The sequence below is a fragment of the Ciconia boyciana genome, chromosome 14 (assembly GCF_034638445.1).
Source record: "Ciconia boyciana chromosome 14, ASM3463844v1, whole genome shotgun sequence".
Lineage (NCBI taxonomy): Eukaryota > Metazoa > Chordata > Aves > Ciconiiformes > Ciconiidae > Ciconia > Ciconia boyciana.
In genome coordinates this window covers 983,665-1,001,109 of record NC_132947.1, presented here as the reverse complement: position 1 = coordinate 1,001,109, position 17,445 = coordinate 983,665, and the positions used below count along the sequence as shown (strand labels likewise).

Sequence of the window (17,445 nt, the reverse complement as noted above, 5' to 3'; positions counted from 1 at the left end):
TAGATGTGCAGCTTTTTGGGGCACTGAATATGGGCATTGAAGGGTACTTGTACCAGGAAAAATGTAGCCTCTATTAGCTGTTGGAGCAGCATCTTTCCGACATGCCCGGCTTCTCAGCTCAAGCATTCTGCCACTGTGCTGTGCTGTCCCAAGGCCTGGCACCGCGGCTTTCACATCACAACGCTCCCTCTCTCTGGAGCTAAAACGTATTTAGGGATAGGCTGTATAGTGAGACTTATCTGGTGTCCCATGTGATGTTTTTCCTGCTGTCGGTGAAAGGCCTCCATCCATTTTGCTTTTTGGTCTCATCACTTCTCTTTATAGCACTCCCCCCACTGTAGTACCTTTCCTCGGGTGAGTTTCACCAGGCACAACTGTGAAATAATTTTGAACATCGGGCTCCGGGGGAGCCCGCACAGGTGAACTGTACCTGTACAACAGCCACCCACCCGCACAAACGTCCTCAGCCTTCTAGTAATGCCTACAAGAACCCCAGAACCTCGTGTCAGCTCTGCAGGCGACAGAGAGAGCAGGAAAGCAAAATCAAATGTGGGCAGTGCTGCAGAGCCTACCCAATCCCCGAGCCTCTGCACGGTCCCCGAAGGGCCGGTCTGACGCCAGGCTTCCCCTGCCTCATCCCACAGTCCTCCAGCCGGCATCACGGGCTGCCAGGATGAATCTGTCCTGCGAGGCTGGCCACCGCTCCGGAGTTGTGACAAGCTCCCACCGCGCACGGCGAAGTACAGCATTGATTTCGAGAGTGTGCGTAACCGCTCCCGCAACTAATGCCCCAACCAAAGTCTGAGGCTAACCCTCCCCTGCACGCCCTGCTGCTACAGCCAAACCCATCTGCATCGCCGGTTGTCACCAAAGCGCTGTCCTGTCCGTTTCCCTGCGCCATGTCTCCATCTCACTCTACATGTGTATGAGAAAGACTGTCTAAATGATGCTAAATGCTTAGGACAAGAGGGACACGAGATTATAATGAGCTGCATCTTAGCACCTTGTCACGAACAAATTCTCCCACAGTTCTTAGCAAACCTGGGGAGAAGGGAGAGCGCTGCGCATCCAGCACCGGGGTTCGGTCCGGTCCGCAGATAACGAGGTGTTTTGCACCTTAGCGTGCGTTAGCCACGTGAAAGAAGGGCAGATCTGGGCACTTTGGGCTGTATCCATTGTCTGCGCTGCAGTAGCACACAAAGATACCCTCCTCCTCCTCCTCAGTACAGCCTAAACACGTTTTTTCCCAGCTCCCTGACCTAAAGGATGCAGCATCCAGCCCGTACGTGAACTGGGCTGTCAGACAACAATGTCCTACACTGCTAAACCTCATGTGTTTATCTGCGTAGGGTTTTTTTAATTGTATGTGTTAAATGTCCAGCATCTTTGGGACGTTCATCTGGGAAAAAAAAATCTGAACAGTCTCTGTGCCAGACATCCGTCCACACTGCTGTTCCTATTCCCAGTGCATTCTTTGAGAAGACCACCATCTGCTCTGACCACCACCTAAGGCAGATGCCCCCTTCTCAGTGCACAGTCCCAGCTCTCAAGCCACCCAAATCTGATTAGGCCTGTTCTGATGAGAGGCCTGGAGGAGGGCAAGGGAAAGTTACTCAGGAGAGAAAATAATAACCGCATGTTAATTATGTTTTCGCTACAGATGCGCAGAAAATACACAAACCAGCTCAGGATGCATAAGCCAAAAGGAACAGCTCTACCGGGTTGCTGCCGGGGGGTTAGTATTTTGGGGGGCTGGGGTTACTATTTTTTTTTCCAGAGGAGGAGTGGCCCCAGCCCTGTCAGGGGAAGAAAAGATCATATCCCCACTGCTGCCCTCTACGCACTCTTTACCACCTCTCTTCTAGCTTTCACTCCCGGTACCTCGGATTTCCTGTAGCGACCTGCAGATACAGCAGAGCGGTGCGCACCCCCCGCCTCCCCCTCCGCGGCACCCGGGCTGGGTGTGTTTTGCCTCTCTTCAGCCGTGGGACAGTCCCGAGCACGGTGCTTCTCCAGCGGATGTGCTCAGAGAAGGACGAGCGGACAGGATGAGCCGTATCAGGTTGCTGAGGAGCACAGCCAGGAGAAAGCAACCGAAACGCCGCTCCAGAAGTATTTGGGAAAAGCAGCTGAACAGGCATTAAACCAGAATACACGCTTTACTGTGGAGCGAAAGGCTCGTATCAGCTTCATGAATTATTTGACTGCATGCATGAGAGAAATGAAATACACCCACAAACCCAGCCCAAACCACCGAGGACAAGGAGAGCACTGAATTATCAGGAGCTGAAGAAAATCCCTGTCAAGTTATCTCCAAATTTGAGAGCCACTTCAGGCAAAACCAAAATGCAGCAACTGCATCCGTCTGAAACGGTCCACGGGATTCCCGGCAGAGAGGGGCACGGTGGGGCTGGGGAGGGCCGGGACAGAGGGGCCAGGAGGCAACAACTTCCACAGCCTCGGTGCCGGAGGCTTTTGGGGAGCGCAGCGCCTGGTGGTCCCTGCAGCCCGTGGCTCTGTAAAGCGTTCCCAGCCCTAACTGCCGTCCGGCAGGCTCTGGGAAATAGGCGGTATTGCCCCTCGGAAAATGCCGTTGTCCCCCGAGGGCATGCCTGCTTTTTGTTTGTTGGTTTACGGGAGCCGGGGTGTATCTCCTATCTGTAGCCTGCAGGGACTCTGCCAGGGAAGATGCGGGGGCCTAGACACGCTCCTTGCTGAAACTTCATCTGGGCAGAAGCCCTTTGGGAATACCCGGGCTTGCGCCGGCCTCGTTGAGCTGCTGACCCTAGGGACTCCCTCACGGACAAAGGGGAGGGGGCGTCTAGCTAGCAGCAGGGTCGAGGGAGTCTGGCTCGGCCTCTCTGGGGTACCATGACTCTGCAGCATTTGGAAGATCTGGGATAGAGTCGCTGGCTAGATGGAGAGGACCCGGGGGAAGGGCCGTATCTGCGGCAGGGGGTACCGCTCCTAATCCGCCCTCGGCAGGGGCTCCTGGGGGGGGAGAAGCGGGAGAGGAGGGCTGCAAAGAGGTCTCAAAAAAAAATCGCCAAGAATTTTTTTGGGGCATGGCATGGGGGAGGGGGGCTGCGAGGGGAGAAAGAAAGGCGCCTCTGAGCACCACGAAGGGAAAGGGAGAAATAATGACCCTTCCCCCTCCCCCCAATAATAAGGCAGACCAGATGGGAGGTAAATAGTGCGTTTAGAAGCATTTGCCACAGATGGGCTGCCCTCAATGGAAGCATCCTCCAGCCACATCAATGCTGGAGTCTGTGTGTGCACAGAAAACACTGCACCCTTTAGAGCAGCGGCAGCAGCAGCAGCAGCGGGGAGAGGAGGGGAGGGACGGGGGGGGGGGGAAAAATCCCTCCCGGAGCCCTTCTGTGCCCGCTGGCCCGGAGCCGGCCCCGGCGGGCGGCGGGCCGTCCCCCCCCGGGCAGCGGGGGCAGCGGGGCCGGGGGAGCGCGGCCGCGCCGGGCGCACCCTGCGCGCAGGGCCGGGGGCCGCGAAAGTTGCGCGTTTCCCTCCGCGCCGGGGAGCGGAGCGCGCTCGGGACGGGAACAATGGGGCGGCGGGGCAGCCCCGGGCGGCGGCGGGGCGGGGAGGCAGGCGGCAGGCAGGGAGCAGGCAGGCAGCAGGCAGCAGGCAGCAGGCAGGGAGGGAGGGAGGGAGGGAGGCGGCCGGTGCGCCCCGCGCCGCCGGCCCGGCGGGGCGCCGAACAATGAGGCTCCGGCGGGGGAGTTTCCCGGGACGGCGGCCCGCGGGCAGGCGCGGGGGCTGCCCTAATCCGGGCTCTGCCGCTGCCCGCACCCCCGGGGCACCGGCCGGCGGCGGCCGCGCGGGGGCGGGCAGCGCCGCGGGACGCCGGGGCCGGGCGAGCCGCAGCGGGCCGGGCTCGCTCCGCTCCGCTCCGCTCGGCGCGGCGGCCGGGCGGGCAGGGCGCGGCGGCGGCGGAGGCGGCGACGGCGGGGGTGGGGGTGGGGGCCGGCGCCCCTCCCCGCCGCTCTCTGCCCTTGACTGCAGACCTGTCCCCGGCCGTGGGGCGGATGGGAAATGCCGGGCGAACGTGATCGGACGGGGCGGGGGGGCGGCGGGGCCCGCACCGGGCGGCGGCGCGGCCCCCCCGCGGGGGCAGGTGCACGGCGGCGGGTGCGGGGCACCGCCGCCCCCCCCCTCCCCCCCGCCGGCAGCGCCCGGGGACGGCGGCCGCACCGGATGGGACGGGGACGGGGGACGGGGGACGGGGGACGGGGAGGCGGGGGGGGCGGCGGAAGGTGCGAGGCTCCGGGCGGGCGCCTCTCCCCATCCGCATCCCGGGCGGGTCGGGGCGGCGGGGGCGCGGCGGGTGCCCCGGGAGCGGCGGGGGCTGCGGGAGCGGCCGGGCCCCGCGTCGCGCCCCGCATGGGGCATGCGCGCTCCCGGTGGCCGGCGGCGCGGCGGGGCTGGGCCGCCCGGTGCTGACGGGACAGGGCCGGCGCGGCGGCGGCGGGGAGGGGGGCCCCGGGGGTGCCCTCCCCCGCCCCGGGCAGCCCCCCCCGCCCCCCCCGCCCGCACCCCCGGGGAGGACAGACAGACACGGACAGGCAGGCAGACAGACAGACACAGAGCCCCCGGGGCACGGAGCGCACTAACCGTTCCCGTTTTCACCGGCACATATACCACCACTTGACCCATCTTCGTCGCCTCCCTGGTGCCGTTTCCCAGGCGGAAGCCCTTGGACCGGACCCAGAACTGGAACTTGCCTTTCTCCCCCCCGCCGGAGCCGCCGCCGGAGCCGGATCCCCCCTGCAGCACCTCGGCGATGCGCTGGTACTTGCTCCGGGTCACCGTCTTGGTTTTGGCCGAGTCCCCGTAGGTGCGCAGGCACCAGTCCCGGAACTGCCGCCCCAGCTCGCTGTCCCCGGGGCGGCTCCCCCGCAGCAGCAGCGGCGGCTTCGGCATCGCCCGGCCGGCGGCGGCGGCGGCGGCGGCGGCGGCAGCAGCGGTAGCGGCGGCGGCGGCGCCCGGCCCCGCGCCCTGTCCCGGAGCGGGCGGAGGGGCAAGCCGGGGCGGCGCGGTGAGCCCGACCGGCGCTGGCGCGGCGCGGCCCGGGACGGGCTGCGGGGGCTCGGCCCGGGATGCAACGGGGAGGGGGTAGGGGTGGCCGCGGCGGGGGCCCGGGGGAGGGGGCGGGCGCCGGGGCTCGGACAGCGACCCGGCGAGCCGGGCGGAGGGAGGCACCGGCGGCGCCAGCAGCAGCAGCAGCCGCTCCTGTCACAGGATCACAGGCGGCTCCGGCTCGTCCCCTCCCTCCCTCCGCCCGCCCGCCCGCCCGTCCCTGCCTCCTCCGCCCCCTCCGGCCGCCTCCTCCTCTCAGCGGGATCCCACCTGTTAGAGCGGCCGCGCCGCCGCCGCCGCCGCCGCCGCCGGGCCCCCCCCCCTCCGCCTCCCCCGGCCGGCCCGCCCCGGGGCCGCCGCTCCCCCGCCCCGGCCCTCGTGCTCCGCGCCGGCCGCCCACCGCTCCCCGCAGCGCTGCCGGTGGGGTGCGCTCCCCCGGCTCGGCCGGTCCCCCCGCCCACCTCCCCTCCCGCTCCCCGGCCCGGACGGGCCGGGGGCGGGAGGGGAGGTGGGGGACGACACCGGCCGAGCGGTGGGGGGGTGTCGGGGGGCGCGGGTCCAGGTGCCGGTCCCAGACAAAGGGCCGGCGGGGCGCGGGCGCACGTGTGCGGCGGGACGGGCCGGCGGGGGCGGAGGCGGGCACCTGCCGAGCCGCCGCAGAGCCGGGGAGGAGCCGCGGGGGCAGCGGTAGCGGCGCGGTCCGTCGGCCGCCGGAACGGCCTGGAAGGAGCCGGGACGTGAAGCGGGATCGCCCCGCAGCGCCCTCGACCGGGGCTGCCCGTAGCGGTCGGAGCTTGTCCCGCCGGAGCGGGAGAGCCGCACCCCGCCCCGGGCCCGGCCCCGGGGGCAGCCGCGATTCTGCCAGCCCCGGAGCGGGAGACAAAGGCCGGACCCCGGCCCCGGTGCCTCGCTCCGCTCCCCCGCAGCCGCCCCCGCCCTCCGCCGCCCGTTCCCTGGGCAGGAGCCGGCAGAGCATCCTCCCCGCGCCCCGGCGGCGGGGGCTGCGGCCGGGCCGCCGTCCCGCGGCGTGACCGAGCCCCGCCACGGCGGGGGCGGGGGGGGGGGGGGGGGGCGCGGGCCACGGTCCTGCTCCTCCGTCTCCGAGGGGTCTCCGGTGGCGGGGGCGGGGGGGCTGGCGCCGCCCGTCCCAGGCGGCAGCCGGGGCTCCGTGCCTGCCCGGCGGCCCCACGCATGTGCCGTGCTTCTGGTGGGGCCGCCCGTGTGCTCCCGCTGTGTCCGTGGGTGCCACGCGTGTGCTTCACGCCCACCCCGCAGTGCCACGCGTGTGTTCCCTCTCCGTCAGCGCACGGATGTGCTCCGTGCCCACCCAGCAGTGCCACGCGTGTCCTCCTGGTCTGTCCGTGGGTGCCACGCGTGTGCTCCCTGTCCCTCAGTGCTGCACATGTGCTTCACGCCCACCCGGCAGTGCCACGCGCGTGCTCCCGGTCTGTCCACCAATGCCATGCATGTGGTCCCAGTCTGTCCATGGGTGCCACGCACGTGCTCCCTGTCCACCAGTGCCACGTATGTGCTCCGTGCCCACCCAGCAGTGCCACGTGTGTGCTCCTGGTCTGTCCATGGGTGCCACACATGTGATCCCAGTCTGTCCATGGGTGCCACGCATGTGCTGCTGGTCTGTCCATGGGTGCCATGCGTATGCTCCCTGTCCCTCAGTGCCACGTGTGCTCCTGGTCTGTCCATCAGTGCCATATGTGCGGTCCCTGTCTGTCCATCAGTGCCATGCGTGTGCTTCATGCCCACCTGGCAGTGCCATGCGTGTGCTCCCAGTCTGTCCCTCAGTGCCACATGTGCGGTCCCGGTCTGGCCACTGGTGCCACACATGTGCTCCATGCCCACCTGGCAGTGCCAGGCACCTGCTCCATGCCGGTTGGGGGCATGGCAATGGTGCATACCGAGGGTTGCCTGTGTTGTCAGCAGCGGTAGGGCCGGCGCAAGGATGTAGATGCAGGAGCCAGGAGCCTGTGGGAACCTGGAAAAGGAATTTGATGTGTCAGGGAGTTGTCTGAGGCCGGTGCTGGAGGTGCAGGGCGCGGTGGTGGCAGGGCCAGCCAGCGCACGGGCGGCCATGGTGCCACACGCCCGGGGCTGGAGGCAGGGGCGAAGGTGAGGGCACTTCGCTGGCTGAAGGGCTGTTTTCTTCACCGCCCCTCGCCCCGCGCCAGCCACACTGTGCCCATCTGACAGATCCCCGAGGTGGGAATTGAATGCTGCAGGAGCTGAGCCATGGGTTAGCCGTGCCAGAGGGCGTACGGTGAAAACAGGGCACGTCTGTGACACTGGAGCATTGAAATGAGTTCTTGAAATACGCCATTGTAAATCATGTTGACCCTTTCTACCCCACTGGATCTCTGGACACCTCTCAAAAAATTCCCAGTGTCACCATCCGGTTTGGCACCCTGGCACTGGGCCCAACATGATGCTGTTGGAGAGGGACTTGTGGAGCGCACAAGGTCTTCCCAGTTTGGGTTTTCTACTACATAATACAGGATGCCTACAGGAACTTGCTAGAGCACTGCAGTATTTTTGCTGACCACTAAAAACAAGATGGACATCCTTTCAAGCCTCAGTCAGCCATGGAAGCACAGCTTTCTCGGGGGACTGCTGCAAGGAGCAGTTGGGGGGATGGAAATGGCAGGAAAGAGAAGGATATTCTGCACAGTTGGGGCTCGGTGGGCAACTTTCTCACAAAGACTTTGCCGATGAAGCCAGGCTCAGCTCTGCGCCTGCTACACCACATGGGCATCCCACCTGCACAGCATGAAGCAGTGACCAGCTGAACTCGGTGTCCAGAACCGGCTGGCGCTGGGTGGCCATAGGGGCGGGTGGGATTTCCTATGAGAACTCTGTGAATGGGCTTGGCAGGAGGCGTGGTGGCAGTTGGCTGTGCAGGAGTGCCAGGGAAGCACTGGGGGCTGGAGCTGCTTGGCAGGAGATGTTGAGTGAGGAAGAGAGTAGAAGGACACTTTGCTTTTGCTGAGGAGTTGCTCTAGCCAGGGTTGGTGCTGCCTTCTTCGCCGTGACCAGACCTCCTGGCTGAGGTAAGCACTGAATTCCCCACCTTGCAGTTCAACCCCTCGGGAGCCGAGGGAAAAGCGAATGTCCTCTCGCACCACCGTAGGCATGGACAGAAGTCTTCTCCTGCCTCAGCCCACCCATTTGAAGCTGAGGTAGGAGATCGCATGTCCATCGAACTTGGCTATTTTCATATCAACAGCGCCGATTTGGGTTTTATCACTGCCAAATCATGATGACCATCAAACGTTAGCTCCATCAGTGCAGAGCAGAGTGATAAACATTATATTTTCCGTAATGATTAGTAGACACCCGTCCTTGGCATGAACAACACTTTGCAGAGTAAGACATCGGCTGAAGGGCCTGAGTCTGTCCCGGAAAAGGGGAAGAACTGGCGGAGGGGGGCTCAGGGAGGAGTGAGGGGCCGCACACGGTAGTCGGTCGGTCACAGGCTCCCTGAGCCTGCTCGCAGACAGCAGCTTGTCTGGATGGACACGTACTTGGCGTGGGGTGAGCCAGTTGCTCCAGCCACGTGGTAGGCATGGCTGGTGGAAGGGAAGGACTTGAGCGGTCTTCTCTCCGGCAGTGACTGTCCTCTGTAGAAAACCGCTGGAAACTGCAGTATTTCCAGGCAATGACCTTAGTCTGGTGTTCAGCACTCGCTGGGCTTGCTGTCTTTGCTTCCTGGTCCTCTAGAAGTGCGAGCCTGTCCTGCTAGCCTGTCCTTCGCCTAGGTCTCTCCTGTCTTCCACCTGGTTTGGTTTGTTAATAGCTGCAGTTAAATGTCGTGTCTGCTTGTTGACGTGAGTAGCCGAATCTGTCTCATGTTTCTGTTGAGAAGGTTTGGGGCGATACAGAGGGTCACTCTCTGGAGAGCACGGGCAGGAGTTTCCCCAGGTTGGGAAGGCAAGGCCAGACAAACCAAGAACTGTTATCCTCCTAATGAGGATTTTGGGAAGACCACTCACACAGGCGCCGAGTGTTCAGGTCAATATTTTAGGTCCCAATCCAGCACGGATTCAACAAGGGTTTAACTTGCACTGCGTGAGCAATCTTGTGATATGCCAGATTATAATGCATGATATTGAGGCCACTCTTGTCCTTAAAGACGGGGAAAAAAAATAAGTGGAAGTGTTTGGTGGCACTGGACCTTAAACTGTCGGTTCTGGATGACAGATACTGGGTGGTGTACAGCACAGGATATCTGCTGCAGGCTTTTTTATAGATGGACACATGATAACTCCAGCTCCATTGCTATTTATACTATATAAATAAAAGTTGTTCTTAGTAACTTCCAACAAATATAAACTAGACATTAGTTCTCTTTGTAACATTTTTTCAGGTAGGGGTGCCCCAGACCCTGGACTATTGTATTGGCTTGTGATTATTCTTTCACATGCATAAAAACAAGGAAATCCAGAATAAGCGATCATAATACCTAGAAAATGCTTAATGGGAAGTATCAGGGCAGCTTAGCTGAGATGGGAGCTGAAGAGGGAAGGCGTCGGTGCCTCGGTAGCACGGTGAGTGTCCGGAGAAGGTACGTGGTGCGTGCTTAGAGGTCCCTTCTCAAGGTACAAGAAAAAGGGATGATCAACAGAAGTATGAGTCATCCAGACTGATAAAACCAGATAATTTTTACCCATCTTATAGCTAACCAGTGGAATTTATCACCACAGAGAGTGTTTGTGTATGCAAACGGACCGGGTGCCTCTTTGGAGGAGAAACACCTGGGAAGGTACAGATTTAAGAGAGAGAAGGGAGAGATAAGCACTCATGCTTTAGGGGATAAGTCTAAAACTGATGGTCAGGAGTGAGAAAGATGCTTCCTTTGAGGATATTTCCTTCGCCAGTTTTTCGCCGGAGCACCCGGGCCTTCCTTTGAAGCGTCTGATGCTTATCAGGGCAGGGGCAGCACAGCAGCCTGGAGGGACTGATTCAGCTCGGCCATATTCCCGCGTTCCTGTATTTCCCACAGCCGTCCTCTTCAGCAGCGACAGCAGTCGATCCTCGCCATGCGCCCAGCACCACGAGCACAGCGAGCCCTCAGCCTCTGCTCCCAGCCTCTGCTCCGGGCTCCCGCTCCTTCTGCAAGAGCCTGGCTCGTGCCTCGGTGGGGCAGGGCGGCGGGAGAGCTGGGTCTGGGCCGAGTGGGAGCGGTGACCCCCGCCAGCCGTGCGGGACCGTGCCGGGGACTCTCCAACCCACCCTGATGGCGGCTGCCTGCTGATGGGGGGCAGCAGTGGTGGACACTTCCCAGCCGTCACCCCGGACACCCCCACAGTGGCATTTACAGCTTATGTGGGAAAGCGATAACTGGAAAGTGCCCTTCTCCTTGAAGCTCTTTGAAGTGCAATTTATCAGCTGGAAATGAGGGCAGCCAAATACTGTGTAAAAAGCCGCGTACAGCAGGCCAGCAGCAAGTGCCCCACAGATCCCAGCTGGAGAAGGCGCCGTGCCAGCCCATGCCCTGCAGTGTCCCCAGCTACGTTGGTTTTGTTGGTCAGCATCTGGATTCGCACTTGAATAGGACCCAAACTGGAACCATTTACCAGATACCCCTGAGTGCTGCTGGGTGGGATAAGAGAGGCAGGCAGAGGGCTGGGTACCGAACCCAGCAGTGGACGTAGCCTGGTACCGAGCAGCACAAAGTGAGCTCAGGAGTTAATAACCATCACTTCTGCTGGCAGCCGGAGTGCCTTGTTGGGGAACGATAGAGCAATGTTGAGGTACTTGTGGGATCGCTACGGATGAGTGTTTGGCTCTCGGATGAGTGTTTGGCTCTTGTAACTTCAAGCATTCAAAGCCGGACAGCCGGTGTTACCTGGGTGTCTTGACTGCCTCTACAGTCAAGGCGCAACGATGAGAATCCTCAGAAACCGTTCATCCCGGTGCTTTAAACGCTTCTTGTAGAGTGAGATGAATCGCTCGCTGGAGCTGCCTTATTTTTCCTATCAAACACAAAGGGAGCCCGCGTGTCTCACGCAGTCTGCGTCTGAGACATTCACCTGCCCGAGGCTGGATGGGAGAGCTGTGATCCACCAACAGGAGAGCTGTGATCCACCAACAGTACAGCTGTGATCCACCAACAGGAGAGCTGTGATCCACCAACAGTACAGCTGTGATCCACCAACGGGAGAGCTGTGATCCACCAACGGTACAGCTGTGATCCACCAACGGTACAGCTGTGATCCACCAACAGGAGAGCTGTGATCCACCAACGGGAGAGCTGTGATCCACCAACGGTACAGCTGTGATCCACCAACAGTACAGCTATGATCCACCAACAGGAGAGCTGTGATCCACCAACGGTACAGCTGTGATCCACCAACGGGAGAGCTGTGATCCACCAACGGTACAGCTGTGATCCACGAACAGGAGAGCTGTGATCCACCAACAGTACAGCTGTGATCCACCAACAGTACAGCTGTGATCCACCAACGGGAGAGCTGTGATCCACCAACGGTACAGCTGTGATCCACCAACGGGAGAGCTGTGATCCACCAACGGTACAGCTGTGATCCACCAACAGTACAGCTGTGATCCACCAACGGGATGCAGTCAAGAAAAAGGGGAACAATCCCAAGTTGTCTTGGAAGAGTCATTTTGAGAGAGGTACAGAGAAGTATCAAGGCTCTGGTGAAGCTCCAGACGGCTGTCTGGTCCTGGTTAGCCACGCTGAGAGAATTTAGCCTGAAACTAGTGCAGAGAGAGTTTGCTGGATTGTTCAGGAGAAAGGAGAGTGTCTTACAGAGATGACTCGGCTCACTGATCTCAGCAAAACGAATGCTGAGAGAAGACGCATTTGTGGACAATCAAGAGACGGACACCAGCAAGGGACATGGACTAAGCCATGGCACCACCTTGGCACAAGAACGAGTAGGAATAAACGGCCTATGTATAAACCAGCGCTTGAAATGAGGAGGTGCTGACCAAGCATCGGAGCCATCAGTCTCTACAGGAGCGATCTCAGAGGCGAACTGGGGAGAGAACCTGGCCGCTGTGAAAACAGAGCTTGGTCAGGTTACGAATGACACGGCACAGGGTGCTGCCTCTCGCAGCGGGGGACTGGGCACCGTCTAAGGTCCCTTCGGGGTCTCTGTCCCCAAAGTGAGAAATCAGTTTTAGTTCTCCTGTAGTTTTTGCTAACTCTGAACCTAAACAATGAGATTTTTCCAAGTAGAATTATTCTTGTCTTTAATCAAAACCTAATTTAGATCCAGGTCAGATAATAAGTCAAAGCAGCTAAGGGTAGTCAGCAAAGAGCGTGAATTCCTTCGGGACCCTATTGGATTTCTGTCCATGTCACAGCACCAAAACATTATTTGGTGTGGCCTTCGCTCGAGAGAGGCCTGGGACTGACACAAGCGGAGGAGCTGGAGTTACGAATTGAACGGGGATTTGTGGAAATAATAGACATTTTTCCCACCTTCTTATTCTGTCGCCAGCGTGGCTTCAGAGGGCTGGGAATCGAACCACGTGGACGGTCAATTGATGTGCTTGGGGGAAAAGCCACGGAAGGAGCGCGGTAGCCTGAGCGCCGTGGTGAGGACCGAAATACCCACCGGCTGCCGGGGCTGTGTGGGAGCCCGGGACAGGAACAGGCAGGGAGCTGCAGATCAGGACTGAGCTACATTTCCAGAGCTGCGTGGGGAAGTCTGATGGCACCTGCCCACATCCTCTGCGACTGCACATGATGCCACATCTCCCTCAGTTTCAAGATCAGCAAATTTACCCTTCCCTGCTTTTTTTCTTCAGGAGAAAGAAGAAAAAACCCAACCGGGAGACCACAGATTTCTAGGATAGGCTGTGCTAACGCGGTACAAGCTGTCAGCAGGCAAGCCTGGAGGAGACGGGATGCCCTCTGCAAGCTGGAGTTCTCATTGTCTGTGTGGCAGAGGACAAGAAGGGAAGTAATATGAACCAAAAATAGTCTTACAGTTTGGGAAGTGAAACTGTGTTCCTGTGACCTCTCACACTTGTGCTTATGTGCAGGGCAGTGGGTTGTCTTGCTCCGCCAGCCGAGAGGAGGCTTCTCCCCTTTCCTCCAGGTATAATCCGTTCCTCCAGGCACATCTGCTTGGGCTGTCCTCCCCCAGTCCATCGTCTTCCTTTCAAATCCTCACCATGGGTGCACTCCAGCAGCATCTGCAGCTGCAAACATCTGGACGGGGCTTTCCCATTAGCCCCTTTACGCTGCTCTGAGGTCAGGGCTCTGAGGAATCCCCGCGGCCTCTGCGGGACCTCTGGGTACGGCTGGCATGGGAGGGGAGAGGCGAGTCCTGGCCGGGGTGGGCAGCTCCGATCCTTTCAGAAGGGAACTGAGAGGTGGGGGTCTGGCCTTTAGCTTAAAACATTTAAATGCTAGTGCTTAAGGGAATCGCTGGCCGTGGGGAAGGGAGGAGGCAGCAGAGACCTCATGCCTGGGGAGGGCTGCCTGCTCATCAGGGCCCCCAGGAGAAGCTGGATTTAAATTTTCGGTGGGCTGGTGGGCACGAGGGCCCTTGTGATGATATTTCTGGGTGGGATTTAATGGACTCGGGCTGAATCCTGGAAACCTGTGCAGCAGCGGGATAACAAAATGCCGGCTATTCTTCAGTCTGGCTGCATCCCACCTCCGAATACTTCAAACGCTTTGACACAGCTGTTAACTGAGCAGTGGAGGCTCGTCCATGGGGCTCATCCGTCCCCTTCCCTGCTCGGCTGGGTGCCCAGCGCGGTCTGTGCTGTGGCTGCTGTGTGGGTGCTGACCGCAGAGCGTGCTGCTCGTGACCGTCCCTGAAGAGGTTCCCCGGTGCCGTATGTCTCCGAAGGCTCGTTACCACCAGACCTGGAGAGCCTCGCCTGCAGCATCGCCCCTGCGGGACGCTGAGCACGAGCAGGGTTCGTTACCCGTAAGGGGACGAGAGGCACTGGGGCACTCGGCGGAGCCAGGCCACCAGCCTGCAGGATGCAGCTTCTTTCATTCAACTTTTTGGGTCAGGCAGTGGCTGAGCGAGCACTGGGGCAATTCCTGCGGATTTTATTTAGTGGGGGTGTGGTTGGTTTTTTTGCCTGATTTCCTAGCATTTTCTCAGGGATGTTGAAGTCTGGTCTGGTCCCAGAATAAAGCGGATTCTGTGTCGTCCTGGGGCTGAACGGGTTAATTTTTGTGCTTCTCTCCCCAGCTCGCTGCGGACTCTGGCTGGGACAGAACATCTGTCTGTTGCTATGGCTGCAGTACACTTGAAGGGGATGACTGGATAATTATTGCAAACATCCATCCTGCCTGATGTGCTCCCGGACCCTCCCTGCCCAAACGCAGGGGACCAGCCGCCTTTCAGGGCGCAACTTCAGTCACCGGGATCCTACCTAGGGATGGCGCGTTGGCAACACCTTTTCATTTGCATAATTAATGAGGCCGAGGCTGCAAGGCTCCTGGGAAATCCGAAGCAGAGCAGCAGCGATGAAATGGCACGGAGGGCTCCAGCCTTCTCTGTGGCTCGTTAGAGCTCTGCTCGCTGATAACGCCCCGCTTCGGAGCTACAGGGGAGTTGTTCGCCCATTGCCATTAATTTACCACCCACTTCTATCTGAACAGATTGCTCTGGGCCCAATCCTGCGATACCTCCTGCCAGGCGCAGGCCCCAGGCCTGCCTGCTGATGAGCAGGATCCGGCCGGCGTTCGGGCGTACGCATCCCCTGATGCGAACCCCAGGGGCCGTCCGCACGGGTCGGGGGCCTCGGAAGCTGCAAGGTCCCGGGTCATGGCGTGGACCCAGGGCTTCCCTTTGCTTCTCCCCCCTGGGTAGGCTGCTGCCCGCAGCCGTGGCTGCTGCCGGCGGTGCTGCCTGGCCTCCCTGCCTGCGCTGCCACCGCCTGCAGGTCGGTGACTTGCTGGATCAAGCTGCGCACGCTGCTCGCCCCTGCAGTGCCCGGGCGCCATCCTGTGCGTGCAGCCACGGTGCCAGCACCATGACCGGCCGATACGTCCCCCGGGTACGGGCACCGCTGGGGAAAGGTGGGCGGCTGTTCTGCAGGATGAGCCTCCTCGACGGTCCCGGTACACGAGCAGCGCTGGCGGAGCCCGCTGCCAGCCGCTGGCTGGTGGTCCACCCGGGATCCCCGGCCTCACCTTGCAGCTGCACGTGCTTCCCCAGGGGTGCCAGTCTCCGGGGACGTGGCATGCCCTAACCCCGTACCTCCTGGCAACTCCTTCCCCTGCTCCTAGGAATCAGCCTGTGTGACCAACGCCTGCCCGAAACACCCACGTCCCCTTTGTTCCTGGTGTTGCTGCTGTTCTTTTGCCTACTGGCATTTAACCCTGCCCTGGATCTAACCCTGGGGGTGTTGAAAAATCCAGATCTGGCCCTGCGTCCTGTGGATTGTCCTTGTTTCAGCCAATTCCCACCTCTGAATTAACAGAGCAAAAAATAATGCAGAAGTTCCCCTTCTGACCAGACAGTGCTGTACGCTGCTTAACTATGAACTTCAATGCATCCATTGTACATTTTTTTCTGTTTATCAACACGTGGTGGGGTAGGAAGTCCGAGCAGAGCTGGGACCACGATGAGCGCAGACCTCCGCAGCCACCGGCCAACAAACAGCATCGCAGCCGGGACCCTCTGCCGGGGCCACGTTCCCTCTGCAGAAGTCTTGGTAAGCTGTGCAGGACAAGGCTGCCCCTTGCTTTTCCTGTTATCTATAGCACTGGCAATAAATAGTAACGCAGAACATTTTCATACAGCGCTTCGCATCTGCAGAGCACCCCGCAAGCGCTAGTTGGTGCGGAGCATTTCCAGAGGGTGAGTGCCTTGCTGGAGGCCTGTGGCAGGTAGGGACCGGGGCCAGGTTGGTGGGACTCCATCAGGCAGAGCTGCCTCTTTAAACGAGGAAGGAGGATGGCAGGGAGAGAACTGTGGGCTGCTCCGGGTCCTGTTTGATCCTTATCATCCCTACATTTTTGTGTATGATTCAATAAACTCCTTTGCTTGCACAACTTGCTTGATTCTCATCGGCATGACTCAGGTGCAAATGATCCGCTCACATTAGCAAGTGATAGAGTTGAGCCCCATGGCTACAAAACCATGATTGCCCCATGGCTACAAGATCCTGATTTTGATTCAGTCGGCCTGGAGGGCAGAGCCAAGCGCTTCCCTCTTTGAGGCCCTTGCAGAGGGAATGGGGCAAATGAGGGGTGGCAGGGCGGGTATGTACCACGCTGGTTGCCAAGGGGGCTCCCAGGCATGGCCGAGGCTGGCATCTGCTTGCTAAACCTCCAGAAGGTCTCTTAGAATCTGGGGGCTCCTGGAGCCCCTCTTCCCCCAGGAGCTCATCACATCCAGCCCCTGAGGAAGCTCTGGGATCTGCTGTCCTGGCTTGGGTCCTAGCCTCAGGGTGGGCTGGGTGCTGGGGGGGGTGGGATGCGCATCTGCTCCAGGGAGCTGGCTGCAGGGGAACCGCAGGTGCTCAGCTCCTCTGAAAGCCCAGCCATCGGGATGCCCAGCTCTCCTTGGAGGTATCTCACTTCCAGGTGCCTGTGCTTGGAGGTGACTTGCCTGAAAACGCACAGGGCATCCATGAGCTGCAGGTCTTTGGGAGCATGTCCAGGCGGGAGGATCGCTGTGGCAGGCAGAAAGACGATGCCACTTTCTGCTCGCAGGAGGCTCCTGTACCCGTGGTGTCCCGGAGCTGTGGGGAAGCCTCTCCTCCGGCCCCAGGGCTGCAGGGGCTCTAGGGGACAAGCTGTCTGCGCCTTCTGCTCCTATTTGTAATTCTGGGGGAAGGGTAGGAGGACGTGCACTGTCCCGTGGCAGGGTGCAGGGCATTGTCTCCTGACAGTGCCCCAGTGCCAGTCCAGCGGTGACTCCCATGTCCCCAGCCCAGCCCTTACGGGAAGAAGGGCTCTTGGGGACAGCTTTGGTTTCCATGCTCCTCAAGACTGCAGCCAGGGATGAGGGCAAGTGAGTCACTGCAAAGCCACAGCTGAAACGCGGAGCTGTGCCCGGCAGCCTGGGGAGCGGGGCAGGGGCTGCGGGGGGAGGAGGAGCGGGTGCGGTGCTCCCCCAAGGCCAGGCCTGGCCTGGAGCTCGATTTGGGGACTGGCGTGGGGATGGAGGCTTGCCATCTCCCCTACCTCCTGGGCTTGGCCCCATTTCCAACGTGTCTTGGCACCATATGGCGCTTGCTTTATTTGTTCTGCTGCGACTTGGGAAGGAGGGCAGTGTTTCATTGTCTGGCAGAGGAGGTGGGACGCAGGCACAGGAACATGCCCGTGTCCCGTGGGATCGCCGCCTGAGCCAGGCGCTCTGCGTCTCGCCCGAGTTGCAGGTCGGTGTC

At 60.6% G+C, this 17,445-nt stretch overlaps 1 protein-coding gene and 1 long non-coding RNA gene across 3 annotated transcripts in view; one reads left to right on the top strand and one right to left on the bottom strand.

The window, feature by feature from the left end:
* The window catches only part of NOL4L (nucleolar protein 4 like), a 68,109-nt gene extending 62,996 nt beyond the window's left edge, over positions 1–5,113 (bottom strand). The window contains exon 1 of one of the 2 annotated variants that reach the window (XM_072878831.1): positions 4,630–5,113. In XM_072878831.1, coding sequence (XP_072734932.1) covers positions 4,630–4,938 — 309 coding nt within the window. In that variant the 5' untranslated portion in view covers positions 4,939–5,113. The remainder of the gene's footprint in view (positions 1–4,629) is intronic. The other variant, XM_072878832.1, reaches the window with a different exon arrangement.
* On the top strand, positions 4,320–16,055 carry LOC140659327 (uncharacterized). The gene is made up of 3 exons (XR_012045091.1): positions 4,320–4,806; positions 14,295–15,765; positions 15,854–16,055. It is a non-coding gene; the product is annotated as an uncharacterized lncRNA (long non-coding RNA).
* Positions 16,056–17,445: the final 1,390 nt, after the last annotated feature.